General features: G+C 40.8%; 3 protein-coding genes across 3 annotated transcripts; all 3 read right to left on the minus strand.

The window, feature by feature from the left end:
- Positions 1 to 328: 328 nt before the first annotated feature.
- Positions 329 to 841, minus strand: LOC127799861 (LOB domain-containing protein 18-like). The gene has a single exon (XM_052334076.1). It carries the CDS (start codon positions 839 to 841, stop codon positions 329 to 331), a length of 513 nt encoding a protein of 170 aa, XP_052190036.1.
- A 5824-nt stretch (positions 842 to 6665) lies between these two features.
- LOC127799862 (LOB domain-containing protein 18-like) lies at positions 6666 to 7178 on the minus strand. The gene has a single exon (XM_052334077.1). The coding sequence runs from the start codon at positions 7176 to 7178 to the stop codon at positions 6666 to 6668; it is 513 nt and encodes a 170-aa protein (XP_052190037.1).
- A 5822-nt stretch (positions 7179 to 13000) lies between these two features.
- LOC127799863 (LOB domain-containing protein 18-like) lies at positions 13001 to 13513 on the minus strand. Its single transcript, XM_052334078.1, has one exon. The coding sequence runs from the start codon at positions 13511 to 13513 to the stop codon at positions 13001 to 13003; it is 513 nt and encodes a 170-aa protein (XP_052190038.1).
- Between the last annotated feature and the right edge of the window lie 1289 nt (positions 13514 to 14802).

Genomic DNA, 14802 nt, shown 5'->3' on the forward strand with positions numbered 1-14802 from the left:
ATGGTAGTGCCACTAGCATGGCGCGGCAGTTCAGAAGTTTGTGTAGCCTGACTTAGGATGTAAATTTCCAATCTTCGAATGAGATGACAATTAAGATTCGATATCATTTACCTCGATGTGATTAATTATTAAAAAATTGTAAGAGGTTGAGATAATTTGTTTGTAATTGATATGCTATTGAGGGAAGGACAAGGAAATGAAATGTTAAAGTACTCAAAACATAACATTCATTCCATATGTTCAAATATAATACAAGAGATCAAGCCGTACAGTCAAAAAAAAAAAAAAAGAGGGGGGCAAACCATAAAAACTGATAATGTGCCAATGCTCAAGGAAGTCGGCGGTGGCCAAAGATGACTGGACCTAGCTCATCAAGGTCATCCGAGAGTGGCATCTGGCTGCTGCTCGTTTCGCCAGGGTGAGGTAGAGTAGCCTCTGGGATGGTGGGAGGACTAGAGCTCCAGTTGAGATTTGGATCAAATGGAGGAACAAGTAGGGGATGCGAAGAATAATATGCGAATAGTGAATCTTGCAAATAAGCTCGATAAGCTTGCAGCTCACTAACCTGTTGCTGAAGAGCAAGAATGTGAGATACACACCCATAAACAGGATCCTGAAGCCGGGCTTGAGCTTCAAAGAGAAGTGTATCGGAAGCCCAAAATCGGTCATTTACCGAAAGCGGAGTCAAGAGGTTGACGACATTTCTGATAGTATAAACTTCACGAACGGTAGCAAAATGAGCAGTACCACTCTCACAACGAAAATAAGGAGCAAAAATACACTGTGGATGACATCCTCTATTTAAGACTACACAGGCACCACATCGAGACCGGGGGTTCATTGTGTTGTGCCTTGGCATGATAGATATGGATTTGGTTAGATCTAAGCAAACCAGATATGTGTTAGATCTAATTGAATGGATCAAATCAGATATGGGTTAGATCTAATCTGATAAGTCAAATTAGATAGGGGTCAGATCTAATGGGTCAAACCTGAAGCGGATCAAGTCCGGTCGGGTCGGGCCGAGTTGGATCGGGTCGGGTCAGGCCGAGTTGGATCGGGTCGGGTCAGGCCGAGTTGGATCGGGTCGGGTCGGGCCGAGTTAGATTGGGTCGGGTCGTGCCGAGTCCGGTCGGGTCAGACCGATTGGGTCGAATCGACCCCGATATGGCAGCAGTTGCAGAGGCGACGAGGGTCGCTGTGGCGGCTGAGGGAAGCCGAGCAAGGGCCAACGGCTGTGCGAGGGAGTAAGCAGCGGTGACTGCGTGACCGGATCTGGCCAAGGTGTCGGCCGATTGTGCCGGCAGTGATGGCTGGGAGGAGCTGGTGATCAGTGACTAGGCGTGAGGAAGCCAAGCGATGGCTTGCGGCTGATGGCGATGCAACGCTGGGGTGGTTGCCGAGCTGGCGATGGCGGCCGTCGGAGGTGGTGGCGAGGCTCGCGGTCGGTTGCTGATTAGCCGATTTGTGAGTTGCAGAGAAAAGGAAGAGGAAGAAGAAGATGGTGATCGGCGGCTAGGGCATGAGGAAGTCACGCGGTGGCTTGCGGCTGCTGGTTACGCAGGTGCTGCGATGGCTATGGTGGAGACGGCCGATGGAGGCGGTGCACGGTGGTTGTTGCCCTAATTGTGCGTTGCAGAAGAGGAAAGAAGAAGGAAGAAGGAAGAAGAAGGGAATTCGGGAGAAGAATGAGAAAGAAGGAGAAAAAAAATATATATATATATAATAATAATATATATGTAAAAAAATATATATATATATATAAATATATATATAATATATATACCAGAAAATCCTTAAAATATATATATATATATGAAAAAAAAAAATCCCTAGAAAATAGGAAATGGAGATTTACTAATATTTCAAAGATTTTGGAAAAAAAAAAAAAAAAAAAAAAAAGGGGTTCGGGCACGTGTTTTGAGACGGTGCACAAAAAATCGAGATAGTGCACTAGAATTGAGGTGATGCACGAGAATCGAGAATTTGCATGCGTTTCAAGGTCAAGGCACACATACCAAGGAAGTGCTTTGAGGCTCAGTCAAAGGTGCTTCGGGGCTTAAGATGAAGTAACTTGTGCAAATTTTGAAGTTAACACGCAAATCAAGATGATGCGCTTATTTCAATGTAAGGCACGAATATCGAGGTAGCCCAATAAGTTTGAGAATATGGAGATTGTAGCCTAAACAAAGATGATTGAGGCTAGGTTGGTAATTAGGTAAGGGAAGTGATCCCAGTTGGCAAGTGACGTCGGATAGTAAGAAAAGTCTCATTATCTTTGTTGAACATGAAATAATTCCTAGTTAGGAGAGTGGTGTGGTGAATATCTCGTTAAGCTCGAGGTATGGACTAGGGTAATACCATGATAGGTGTGTGCTAATTTGGAGTTTTGGGGAAACTCAATCCTCACTATATCGGGCCGTTTGAGATTTTGGAGGAAATGGATCCTTGGTTTACAAGTTAACGTTACTTCCTCAGTTGTTGGGGGTGCACAATGTTTTTCATGTATCTATATTGAGGAAATATGTGTCAAACCCCCAACACGTGATAGATTATCGAGCTTTAGAGGTTAGACAGGATGCTTCATATGAAGAAATGCCTGTTAGCATTTTGGAGCGAAAAGAAAAAGTGTTGCGAAATCGGTCAATTCCGTTTGTTAAAGTCTAGTGGCAACGTCATTCTTCAGATGAGGCTACTTAAGAGCTCGAGAATGAGATGATACGTCTCTTTCCCCGGCTATTTGACTGACTAGGTATGAATTTGGGGGACCAAATTCCCTTAAGGGGGGGAGAAACTGTAACGACCCGTTAGTGGGTCTAGGTGTTATGGGTATTTTAGTTTGCACATTAGAGTTGTTGCCTTTATTAATTAATTGTTAAAAATATTATATGAGTTGGTAATGGGGGTAAATTAATGAAAATAATATTTGGTGTGAAAAAGTCTCAAAGTTGTGGGCTAAATGGGTTTGGGCCTTATTTGAATTAGACCATTGATAAATAATTAAATCTTAAGTGTAAATGAATTGGGTTGAACCCAAATCTCAAGAAAAGTCCATTGGGCCTTAATTGGATTGGGCCATATATTTTGACTTGGGCTTGGGCTATATATTTTGACTTGGGCTTGGGTTATGGGCATAGAGAATGGTATCTTAATTAAAAAAGAAAAAAGATTAAGAAAATGGTAAAATGACCAAAATGGGTAAGAGATATGTGAATTGTGTGTGTTAGTATGAAGGGTAAATTAGAGAAAATTAAAAGGGAGATGGATTGAAAGGAGTTGGGAGACAAGTCTCCCACATTTTTTTTCCTCCTTTTCTTTCTTCTTACTTTCTTGTTCCCTTCTTCTTCTCCCTCTCCCGATTGTCTCTTCTTCCTCCATTGTTCTTCTTCATTGAAGCTTTAAGTGGAGACTATGGAATTTTCAATTTCAAGGGGTGTCTTCATCTCTTTGGATTGCAACCATCTAAGGCAAGTTCCCTTCCTTCTTGTTTCAAATTCAAGATCTTCTTCTTCTTCTTCTCCTTATGATTGTGTAAGTTCTTCTTCTCTTGATTATATTTTAATGCAAGTTCTTCAACCTTGTTTCCATCTTAGAAGGCTTGTTTTCTTCATTTTTAAGTTGTTGCTCTTAAATTCTTATTCTCGGATTCACTGACCATGTTATGTTCTTTGGTCTATAACTCCTTGTGTTTATATCCAAATTGAGATCCGTTTGTTGGGTTGTAAACTAGACATCTTAAGCTTCATTTTAGACACAAGAATCGAATTTTTTGACTAAGATTTGATCATGTTATAGCCTTGTAAATCCCTGCTAAGATCTGGAAATTTTACTGCTTTCGAGTAAACTGACCTTGTTGTACTCTTTAGGGTATAACTCTCTGTGGTTATATCCGATTCAAGATCCGTTTGTTTCTATATAAACTAGACTTGATAATATTCATTTGGTAAATTCTTTAGAATTTTTGGCTGTGTTTTGAGCCTACAGTATCCTTGTAAATTCTTGCCCAGAATCTGGAAATTTTCTGCTCTGTTTTTGAATAATCTGTTCTTGCTTCGGTTTTTGGGGTATAATGCTCTGTGGTTATATCCAAATTGTGATCCATTTATTTTTTCTATAAAATAGACTTCATGGGCTTTGATTCGGTATAAGATTTGAAATTTTTGGTTATGATTTGTACCCATAACAACCTTGTTGAATTCTATGTAGAATTCTGTAAATTACTGTTACAAATTCTGCCTTGTTTCGGTTTTCGTGGAATATCTCCTTGTGGTTATTTCCAATTTCAAATCTAGTTGATGTTCCAGAAACTAGACTCATTAGGCTTTGATTTGGTATATCGTTTGTGGTATTTTACCAAATATTGAGCCCAGATTGGATTTTTGAAAATATGCTTGAAATCTGGAAATTTCTAAAATATGTTGTTATTCAACTCTTCTTATGTAGTCTATCCTTCCTACGTTTAAAATTATGATTTTTGTATAGTTCTTCCATTGTTTTTTTGAATTATTCTTGATAACCCTCATTGTTGGATAAAAGGGTTTTATTTTCCTTATTTCGATAAATCTTGCAATATTAATTCGTTTTCTTGTTGAACATTGCAAAAATCTAAACAGGGTTTTGTGTCACCCTACATTTCTTAAGGAATGACATTTATTCATTAGGGTCTAGTGTCATACAAGATTTAGTGTTTCTTGCATGTATAAATTTTGATTCCTTGCGATTATTATTGGGGTAAAAATATACCGTAAATATTGGTTTGGACATTTCTATAAGTATGAGTCAATAAATGTATTAAAATTTACCCTGTGATCATAAGATAGTGCACACTTTAATTTATGTAATTGTGCATGTTAAGCATGATTTGAGATTTTTCTTAATCATTGAGGATTGACATGAAATGGGGATATGCATATGTGATGCATGATTATACTGATTTGCGCACCTATTATTTTGCGCGACGGCTAAGTCCGTGGATGAGAAAGGATATCCTATGAGCGCTTGACGCGGGTGAGGTGGCCATCAACCCAGAAGGCGTGGCTCAAATTGTTATCATTTGTTGATGTATTTTCATGATGCATATATATTCATGAATGGATATATATATATATATATAGGCCGTGAGAGCCTTGAGAATTATGCAAAAAAAATTCCCTACTATTGGTGCATATGCATGAGCATGGGAACGAGTGCATAATATATGTAATAATCACGGCATGGGAAATTAATGTAAACCGAGAACTTATGAGTCGCGTTATACTAATATCTCCTCATAGAGTTGTTTATTCTATCTTGATTATCCCTGCCTTTGATTCTATATCTCCATGCTTTATAAATACACTTGCTGAGCCTTGTGGCTCACCTTGTTTACTCTCATGTCATTCCAGGTACAAGTAGAGCAGTGGTTGAGGGCGAGCCCAGTGGGGCTAAAGCCCAGGGTTAGAAGTGTACAGAGACCTTCCAAATTAGATGGTCTATGTTAGCATTTGTGATGAGGGCAAGTGTGAGGAAATTTTATGTTGTAAAATTTGTTAGTGCCCTTGTATTTCATTTTGTTTAGACTATGGTCTAAGATGTTGTAAACCTTTATGTTAGCTTCCGCTGAGTTTATCTAAGGATAGTATTATGGTGTTGTATGTTATTGTTCTATATCACACTTGTGATGACCTCCTTTCGGATATCCTATGCTAGCGGGACTATCCGGTAGTGGGCCACTACAGTTTTGGTATCAGAGCAAACCCGGGCCGTGTGTTGGGACCGTGTACTAGCCTAAGGCTGGGGGTACTGGACCAGTTACCGTGTATTAGCCACAGGCTGGGGGTACTGGACCGGGGACACTAGACGGGGGATTATTGGTAGGTTATAAGAGCAAAAGTTGGGATGAGAGGAGTCCTTGTACACATAGGAATGACAAGTAGAGTTAAGGGTGTGTTTAGTGGTTTGAATGAAGTTAAGCTAAGATAACGTTCAAAAGGTAATTTGATTGTGTTTGAAAATGAGGGGTTAAGTCCTTTATAGCAGTGAAGAGGTGATGAAATGGTTCGCCGAATATTGAGACCATGTATTGTCTCAAGATGTCCATAGAGAGTGAAACCCACGGAATGAGGAATGGCTCTAGCATGGAATAATACTACAGGTGATGCCTATCAGTGACGGGTTTAATGCTAGGGACCACTGAATGCAGGTGGGAGGTGGCCACTAGGTTAGCTCATGTTGAGGGACCGTGACCCTCTATATGGAATAACTAGTCTGTTGTAGAGACGATTAAACGCCGAAGACCTAGAGTGAACTGTAGGTTATGTCTGGACTAAGCCTAATTTTCGTGGGGATTGTAGTGTCATGGTAGTGCCACTAGCATGGCGCGGCAGTTCAGAAGTTTGTGTAGCCTGACTTAGGATGTAAATTTCCAATCTTCGAATGAGATGACAATTAAGATTCGATATCATTTACCTCGATGTGATTAATTATTAAAAAATTGTAAGAGGTTGAGATAATTTGTTTGTAATTGATATGCTATTGAGGGAAGGACAAGGAAATGAAATGTTAAAGTACTCAAAACATAACATTCATTCCATATGTTCAAATATAATACAAGAGATCAAGCCGTACAGTCAAAAAAAAAAAAAAAAGAGGGGGGCAAACCATAAAAACTGATAATGTGCCAATGCTCAAGGAAGTCGGCGGTGGCCAAAGATGACTGGACCTAGCTCATCAAGGTCATCCGAGAGTGGCATCTGGCTGCTGCTCGTTTCGCCAGGGTGAGGTAGAGTAGCCTCTGGGATGGTGGGAGGACTAGAGCTCCAGTTGAGATTTGGATCAAATGGAGGAACAAGTAGGGGATGCGAAGAATAATATGCGAATAGTGAATCTTGCAAATAAGCTCGATAAGCTTGCAGCTCACTAACCTGTTGCTGAAGAGCAAGAATGTGAGATACACACCCATAAACAGGATCCTGAAGCCGGGCTTGAGCTTCAAAGAGAAGTGTATCGGAAGCCCAAAATCGGTCATTTACCGAAAGCGGAGTCAAGAGGTTGACGACATTTCTGATAGTATAAACTTCACGAACGGTAGCAAAATGAGCAGTACCACTCTCACAACGAAAATAAGGAGCAAAAATACACTGTGGATGACATCCTCTATTTAAGACTACACAGGCACCACATCGAGACCGGGGGTTCATTGTGTTGTGCCTTGGCATGATAGATATGGATTTGGTTAGATCTAAGCAAACCAGATATGTGTTAGATCTAATTGAATGGATCAAATCAGATATGGGTTAGATCTAATCTGATAAGTCAAATTAGATAGGGGTCAGATCTAATGGGTCAAACCTGAAGCGGATCAAGTCCGGTCGGGTCGGGCCGAGTTGGATCGGGTCGGGTCAGGCCGAGTTGGATCGGGTCGGGTCAGGCCGAGTTGGATCGGGTCGGGTCGGGCCGAGTTAGATTGGGTCGGGTCGTGCCGAGTCCGGTCGGGTCAGACCGATTGGGTCGAATCGACCCCGATATGGCAGCAGTTGCAGAGGCGACGAGGGTCGCTGTGGCGGCTGAGGGAAGCCGAGCAAGGGCCAACGGCTGTGCGAGGGAGTAAGCAGCGGTGACTGCGTGACCGGATCTGGCCAAGGTGTCGGCCGATTGTGCCGGCAGTGATGGCTGGGAGGAGCTGGTGATCAGTGACTAGGCGTGAGGAAGCCAAGCGATGGCTTGCGGCTGATGGCGATGCAACGCTGGGGTGGTTGCCGAGCTGGCGATGGCGGCCGTCGGAGGTGGTGGCGAGGCTCGCGGTCGGTTGCTGATTAGCCGATTTGTGAGTTGCAGAGAAAAGGAAGAGGAAGAAGAAGATGGTGATCGGCGGCTAGGGCATGAGGAAGTCACGCGGTGGCTTGCGGCTGCTGGTTACGCAGGTGCTGCGATGGCTATGGTGGAGACGGCCGATGGAGGCGGTGCACGGTGGTTGTTGCCCTAATTGTGCGTTGCAGAAGAGGAAAGAAGAAGGAAGAAGGAAGAAGAAGGGAATTCGGGAGAAGAATGAGAAAGAAGGAGAAAAAAAATATATATATATATAATAATAATATATATGTAAAAAAATATATATATATATATAAATATATATATAATATATATACCAGAAAATCCTTAAAATATATATATATATATGAAAAAAAAAAATCCCTAGAAAATAGGAAATGGAGATTTACTAATATTTCAAAGATTTTGGAAAAAAAAAAAAAAAAAAAAAAAGGGGTTCGGGCACGTGTTTTGAGACGGTGCACAAAAAATCGAGATAGTGCACTAGAATTGAGGTGATGCACGAGAATCGAGAATTTGCATGCGTTTCAAGGTCAAGGCACACATACCAAGGAAGTGCTTTGAGGCTCAGTCAAAGGTGCTTCGGGGCTTAAGATGAAGTAACTTGTGCAAATTTTGAAGTTAACACGCAAATCAAGATGATGCGCTTATTTCAATGTAAGGCACGAATATCGAGGTAGCCCAATAAGTTTGAGAATATGGAGATTGTAGCCTAAACAAAGATGATTGAGGCTAGGTTGGTAATTAGGTAAGGGAAGTGATCCCAGTTGGCAAGTGACGTCGGATAGTAAGAAAAGTCTCATTATCTTTGTTGAACATGAAATAATTCCTAGTTAGGAGAGTGGTGTGGTGAATATCTCGTTAAGCTCGAGGTATGGACTAGGGTAATACCATGATAGGTGTGTGCTAATTTGGAGTTTTGGGGAAACTCAATCCTCACTATATCGGGCCGTTTGAGATTTTGGAGGAAATGGATCCTTGGTTTACAAGTTAACGTTACTTCCTCAGTTGTTGGGGGTGCACAATGTTTTTCATGTATCTATATTGAGGAAATATGTGTCAAACCCCCAACACGTGATAGATTATCGAGCTTTAGAGGTTAGACAGGATGCTTCATATGAAGAAATGCCTGTTAGCATTTTGGAGCGAAAAGAAAAAGTGTTGCGAAATCGGTCAATTCCGTTTGTTAAAGTCTAGTGGCAACGTCATTCTTCAGATGAGGCTACTTAAGAGCTCGAGAATGAGATGATACGTCTCTTTCCCCGGCTATTTGACTGACTAGGTATGAATTTGGGGGACCAAATTCCCTTAAGGGGGGGAGAAACTGTAACGACCCGTTAGTGGGTCTAGGTGTTATGGGTATTTTAGTTTGCACATTAGAGTTGTTGCCTTTATTAATTAATTGTTAAAAATATTATATGAGTTGGTAATGGGGGTAAATTAATGAAAATAATATTTGGTGTGAAAAAGTCTCAAAGTTGTGGGCTAAATGGGTTTGGGCCTTATTTGAATTAGACCATTGATAAATAATTAAATCTTAAGTGTAAATGAATTGGGTTGAACCCAAATCTCAAGAAAAGTCCATTGGGCCTTAATTGGATTGGGCCATATATTTTGACTTGGGCTTGGGCTATATATTTTGACTTGGGCTTGGGTTATGGGCATAGAGAATGGTATCTTAATTAAAAAGAAAAAAAGATTAAGAAAATGGTAAAATGACCAAAATGGGTAAGAGATATGTGAATTGTGTGTGTTAGTATGAAGGGTAAATTAGAGAAAATTAAAAGGGAGATGGATTGAAAGGAGTTGGGAGACAAGTCTCCCACATTTTTTTTCCTCCTTTTCTTTCTTCTTACTTTCTTGTTCCCTTCTTCTTCTCCCTCTCCCGATTGTCTCTTCTTCCTCCATTGTTCTTCTTCATTGAAGCTTTAAGTGGAGACTATGGAATTTTCAATTTCAAGGGGTGTCTTCATCTCTTTGGATTGCAACCATCTAAGGCAAGTTCCCTTCCTTCTTGTTTCAAATTCAAGATCTTCTTCTTCTTCTTCTCCTTATGATTGTGTAAGTTCTTCTTCTCTTGATTATATTTTAATGCAAGTTCTTCAACCTTGTTTCCATCTTAGAAGGCTTGTTTTCTTCATTTTTAAGTTGTTGCTCTTAAATTCTTATTCTCGGATTCACTGACCATGTTATGTTCTTTGGTCTATAACTCCTTGTGTTTATATCCAAATTGAGATCCGTTTGTTGGGTTGTAAACTAGACATCTTAAGCTTCATTTTAGACACAAGAATCGAATTTTTTGACTAAGATTTGATCATGTTATAGCCTTGTAAATCCCTGCTAAGATCTGGAAATTTTACTGCTTTCGAGTAAACTGACCTTGTTGTACTCTTTAGGGTATAGCTCTCTGTGGTTATATCCGATTCAAGATCCGTTTGTTTCTATATAAACTAGACTTGATAATATTCATTTGGTAAATTCTTTAGAATTTTTGGCTGTGTTTTGAGCCTACAGTATCCTTGTAAATTCTTGCCCAGAATCTGGAAATTTTCTGCTCTGTTTTTGAATAATCTGTTCTTGCTTCGGTTTTTGGGGTATAATGCTCTGTGGTTATATCCAAATTGTGATCCATTTATTTTTTCTATAAAATAGACTTCATGGGCTTTGATTCGGTATAAGATTTGAAATTTTTGGTTATGATTTGTACCCATAACAACCTTGTTGAATTCTATGTAGAATTCTGTAAATTACTGTTACAAATTCTGCCTTGTTTCGGTTTTCGTGGAATATCTCCTTGTGGTTATTTCCAATTTCAAATCTAGTTGATGTTCCAGAAACTAGACTCATTAGGCTTTGATTTGGTATATCGTTTGTGGTATTTTACAAATATTGAGCCCAGATTGGATTTTTGAAAATATGCTTGAAATCTGGAAATTTCTAAAATATGTTGTTATTCAACTCTTCTTATGTAGTCTATCCTTCCTACGTTTAAAATTATGATTTTTGTATAGTTCTTCCATTGTTTTTTTGAATTATTCTTGATAACCCTCATTGTTGGATAAAAGGGTTTTATTTTCCTTATTTCGATAAATCTTGCAATATTAATTCGTTTTCTTGTTGAACATTGCAAAAATCTAAACAGGGTTTTGTGTCACCCTACATTTCTTAAGGAATGACATTTATTCATTAGGGTCTAGTGTCATACAAGATTTAGTGTTTCTTGCATGTATAAATTTTGATTCCTTGCGATTATTATTGGGGTAAAAATATACCGTAAATATTGGTTTGGACATTTCTATAAGTATGAGTCAATAAATGTATTAAAATTTACCCTGTGATCATAAGATAGTCCACACTTTAATTTATGTAATTGTGCATGTTAAGCATGATTTGAGATTTTTCTTAATCATTGAGGATTGACATGAAATGGGGATATGCATATGTGATGCATGATTATACTGATTTGCGCACCTATTATTTTGCGCGACGGCTAAGTCCGTGGATGAGAAAGGATATCCTATGAGCGCTTGACGCGGGTGAGGTGGCCATCAACCCAGAAGGCGTGGCTCAAATTGTTATCATTTGTTGATGTATTTTCATGATGCATATATATTCATGAATGGATATATATATATATATATAGGCCGTGAGAGCCTTGAGAATTATGCAAAAAAAATTCCCTACTATTGGTGCATATGCATGAGCATGGGAACGAGTGCATAATATATGTAATAATCACGGCATGGGAAATTAATGTAAACCGAGAACTTATGAGTCGCGTTATACTAATATCTCCTCATAGAGTTGTTTATTCTATCTTGATTATCCCTGCCTTTGATTCTATATCTCCATGCTTTATAAATACACTTGCTGAGCCTTGTGGCTCACCTTGTTTACTCTCATGTCATTCCAGGTACAAGTAGAGCAGTGGTTGAGGGCGAGCCCAGTGTGGCTAAAGCCCAGGGTTAGAAGTGTACAGAGACCTTCCAAATTAGATGGTCTATGTTAGCATTTGTGATGAGGGCAAGTGTGAGGAAATTTTATGTTGTAAAATTTGTTAGTGCCCTTGTATTTCATTTTGTTTAGACTATGGTCTAAGATGTTGTAAACCTTTATGTTAGCTTCCGCTGAGTTTATCTAAGGATAGTATTATGGTGTTGTATGTTATTGTTCTATATCACACTTGTGATGACCTCCTTTCGGATATCCTATGCTAGCGGGACTATCCGGTAGTGTGCCACTACAGTTTTGGTATCAGAGCAAACCCGGGCCGTGTGTTGGGACCGTGTACTAGCCTAAGGCTGGGGGTACTGGACCAGTTACCGTGTATTAGCCACAGGCTGGGGGTACTGGACCGGGGACACTAGACGGGGGATTATTGGTAGGTTATAAGAGCAAAAGTTGGGATGAGAGGAGTCCTTGTACACATAGGAATGACAAGTAGAGTTAAGGGTGTGTTTAGTGGTTTGAATGAAGTTAAGCTAAGATAACGTTCAAAAGGTAATTTGATTGTGTTTGAAAATGAGGGGTTAAGTCCTTTATAGCAGTGAAGAGGTGATGAAATGGTTCGCCGAATATTGAGACCATGTATTGTCTCAAGATGTCCATAGAGAGTGAAACCCACGGAATGAGGAATGGCTCTAGCATGGAATAATACTACAGGTGATGCCTATCAGTGACGGGTTTAATGCTAGGGACCACTGAATGCAGGTGGGAGGTGGCCACTAGGTTAGCTCATGTTGAGGGACCGTGACCCTCTATATGGAATAACTAGTCTGTTGTAGAGACGATTAAACGCCGAAGACCTAGAGTGAACTGTAGGTTATGTCTGGACTAAGCCTAATTTTCGTGGGGATTGTAGTGTCATGGTAGTGCCACTAGCATGGCGCGGCAGTTCAGAAGTTTGTGTAGCCTGACTTAGGATGTAAATTTCCAATCTTCGAATGAGATGACAATTAAGATTCGATATCATTTACCTCGATGTGATTAATTATTAAAAAATTGTAAGAGGTTGAGATAATTTGTTTGTAATTGATATGCTATTGAGGGAAGGACAAGGAAATGAAATGTTAAAGTACTCAAAACATAACATTCATTCCATATGTTCAAATATAATACAAGAGATCAAGCCGTACAGTCAAAAAAAAAAAAAAAAGAGGGGGGCAAACCATAAAAACTGATAATGTGCCAATGCTCAAGGAAGTCGGCGGTGGCCAAAGATGACTGGACCTAGCTCATCAAGGTCATCCGAGAGTGGCATCTGGCTGCTGCTCGTTTCGCCAGGGTGAGGTAGAGTAGCCTCTGGGATGGTGGGAGGACTAGAGCTCCAGTTGAGATTTGGATCAAATGGAGGAACAAGTAGGGGATGCGAAGAATAATATGCGAATAGTGAATCTTGCAAATAAGCTCGATAAGCTTGCAGCTCACTAACCTGTTGCTGAAGAGCAAGAATGTGAGATACACACCCATAAACAGGATCCTGAAGCCGGGCTTGAGCTTCAAAGAGAAGTGTATCGGAAGCCCAAAATCGGTCATTTACCGAAAGCGGAGTCAAGAGGTTGACGACATTTCTGATAGTATAAACTTCACGAACGGTAGCAAAATGAGCAGTACCACTCTCACAACGAAAATAAGGAGCAAAAATACACTGTGGATGACATCCTCTATTTAAGACTACACAGGCACCACATCGAGACCGGGGGTTCATTGTGTTGTGCCTTGGCATGATAGATATGGATTTGGTTAGATCTAAGCAAACCAGATATGTGTTAGATCTAATTGAATGGATCAAATCAGATATGGGTTAGATCTAATCTGATAAGTCAAATTAGATAGGGGTCAGATCTAATGGGTCAAACCTGAAGCGGATCAAGTCCGGTCGGGTCGGGCCGAGTTGGATCGGGTCGGGTCAGGCCGAGTTGGATCGGGTCGGGTCAGGCCGAGTTGGATCGGGTCGGGTCGGGCCGAGTTAGATTGGGTCGGGTCGTGCCGAGTCCGGTCGGGTCAGACCGATTGGGTCGAATCGACCCCGATATGGCAGCAGTTGCAGAGGCGACGAGGGTCGCTGTGGCGGCTGAGGGAAGCCGAGCAAGGGCCAACGGCTGTGCGAGGGAGTAAGCAGCGGTGACTGCGTGACCGGATCTGGCCAAGGTGTCGGCCGATTGTGCCGGCAGTGATGGCTGGGAGGAGCTGGTGATCAGTGACTAGGCGTGAGGAAGCCAAGCGATGGCTTGCGGCTGATGGCGATGCAACGCTGGGGTGGTTGCCGAGCTGGCGATGGCGGCCGTCGGAGGTGGTGGCGAGGCTCGCGGTCGGTTGCTGATTAGCCGATTTGTGAGTTGCAGAGAAAAGGAAGAGGAAGAAGAAGATGGTGATCGGCGGCTAGGGCATGAGGAAGTCACGCGGTGGCTTGCGGCTGCTGGTTACGCAGGTGCTGCGATGGCTATGGTGGAGACGGCCGATGGAGGCGGTGCACGGTGGTTGTTGCCCTAATTGTGCGTTGCAGAAGAGGAAAGAAGAAGGAAGAAGGAAGAAGAAGGGAATTCGGGAGAAGAATGAGAAAGAAGGAGAAAAAAAAAATATATATATATAATAATAATATATATGTAAAAAAAAAATATATATATATATATATATAAATATATATATAATATATATACCAGAAAATCCTTAAAATATATATATATATATGAAAAAAAAAATCCCTAGAAAATAGGAAATGGAGATTTACTAATATTTCAAAGATTTTGGAAAAAAAAAAAAAAAAAAAAAAAAAGGGGTTCGGGCACGTGTTTTGAGACGGTGCACAAAAAATCGAGATAGTGCACTAGAATTGAGGTGATGCACGAGAATCGAGAATTTGCATGCGTTTCAAGGTCAAGGCACACATACCAAGGAAGTGCTTTGAGGCTCAGTCAAAGGTGCTTCGGGGCTTAAGATGAAGTAACTTGTGCAAATTTTGAAGTTAACACGCAAATCAAGATGATGCGCTTATTT

Source organism: Diospyros lotus, chromosome 4, assembly GCF_014633365.1.
Source record: "Diospyros lotus cultivar Yz01 chromosome 4, ASM1463336v1, whole genome shotgun sequence".
In the NCBI taxonomy this organism is placed as follows: Eukaryota; Viridiplantae; Streptophyta; class Magnoliopsida; order Ericales; family Ebenaceae; genus Diospyros; species Diospyros lotus.

Excerpts from the sequence above, each read along its gene's own strand:
- LOC127799863 (XM_052334078.1), bottom strand. The coding sequence starts at position 13,513 with ATGAACCCCCGGTCTCGATGTGGTGCCTGTGTAGTCTTAAATAGAGGA.
- LOC127799862 (XM_052334077.1), bottom strand. The coding sequence starts at position 7,178 with ATGAACCCCCGGTCTCGATGTGGTGCCTGTGTAGTCTTAAATAGAGGA.
- LOC127799861 (XM_052334076.1), bottom strand. The coding sequence starts at position 841 with ATGAACCCCCGGTCTCGATGTGGTGCCTGTGTAGTCTTAAATAGAGGA.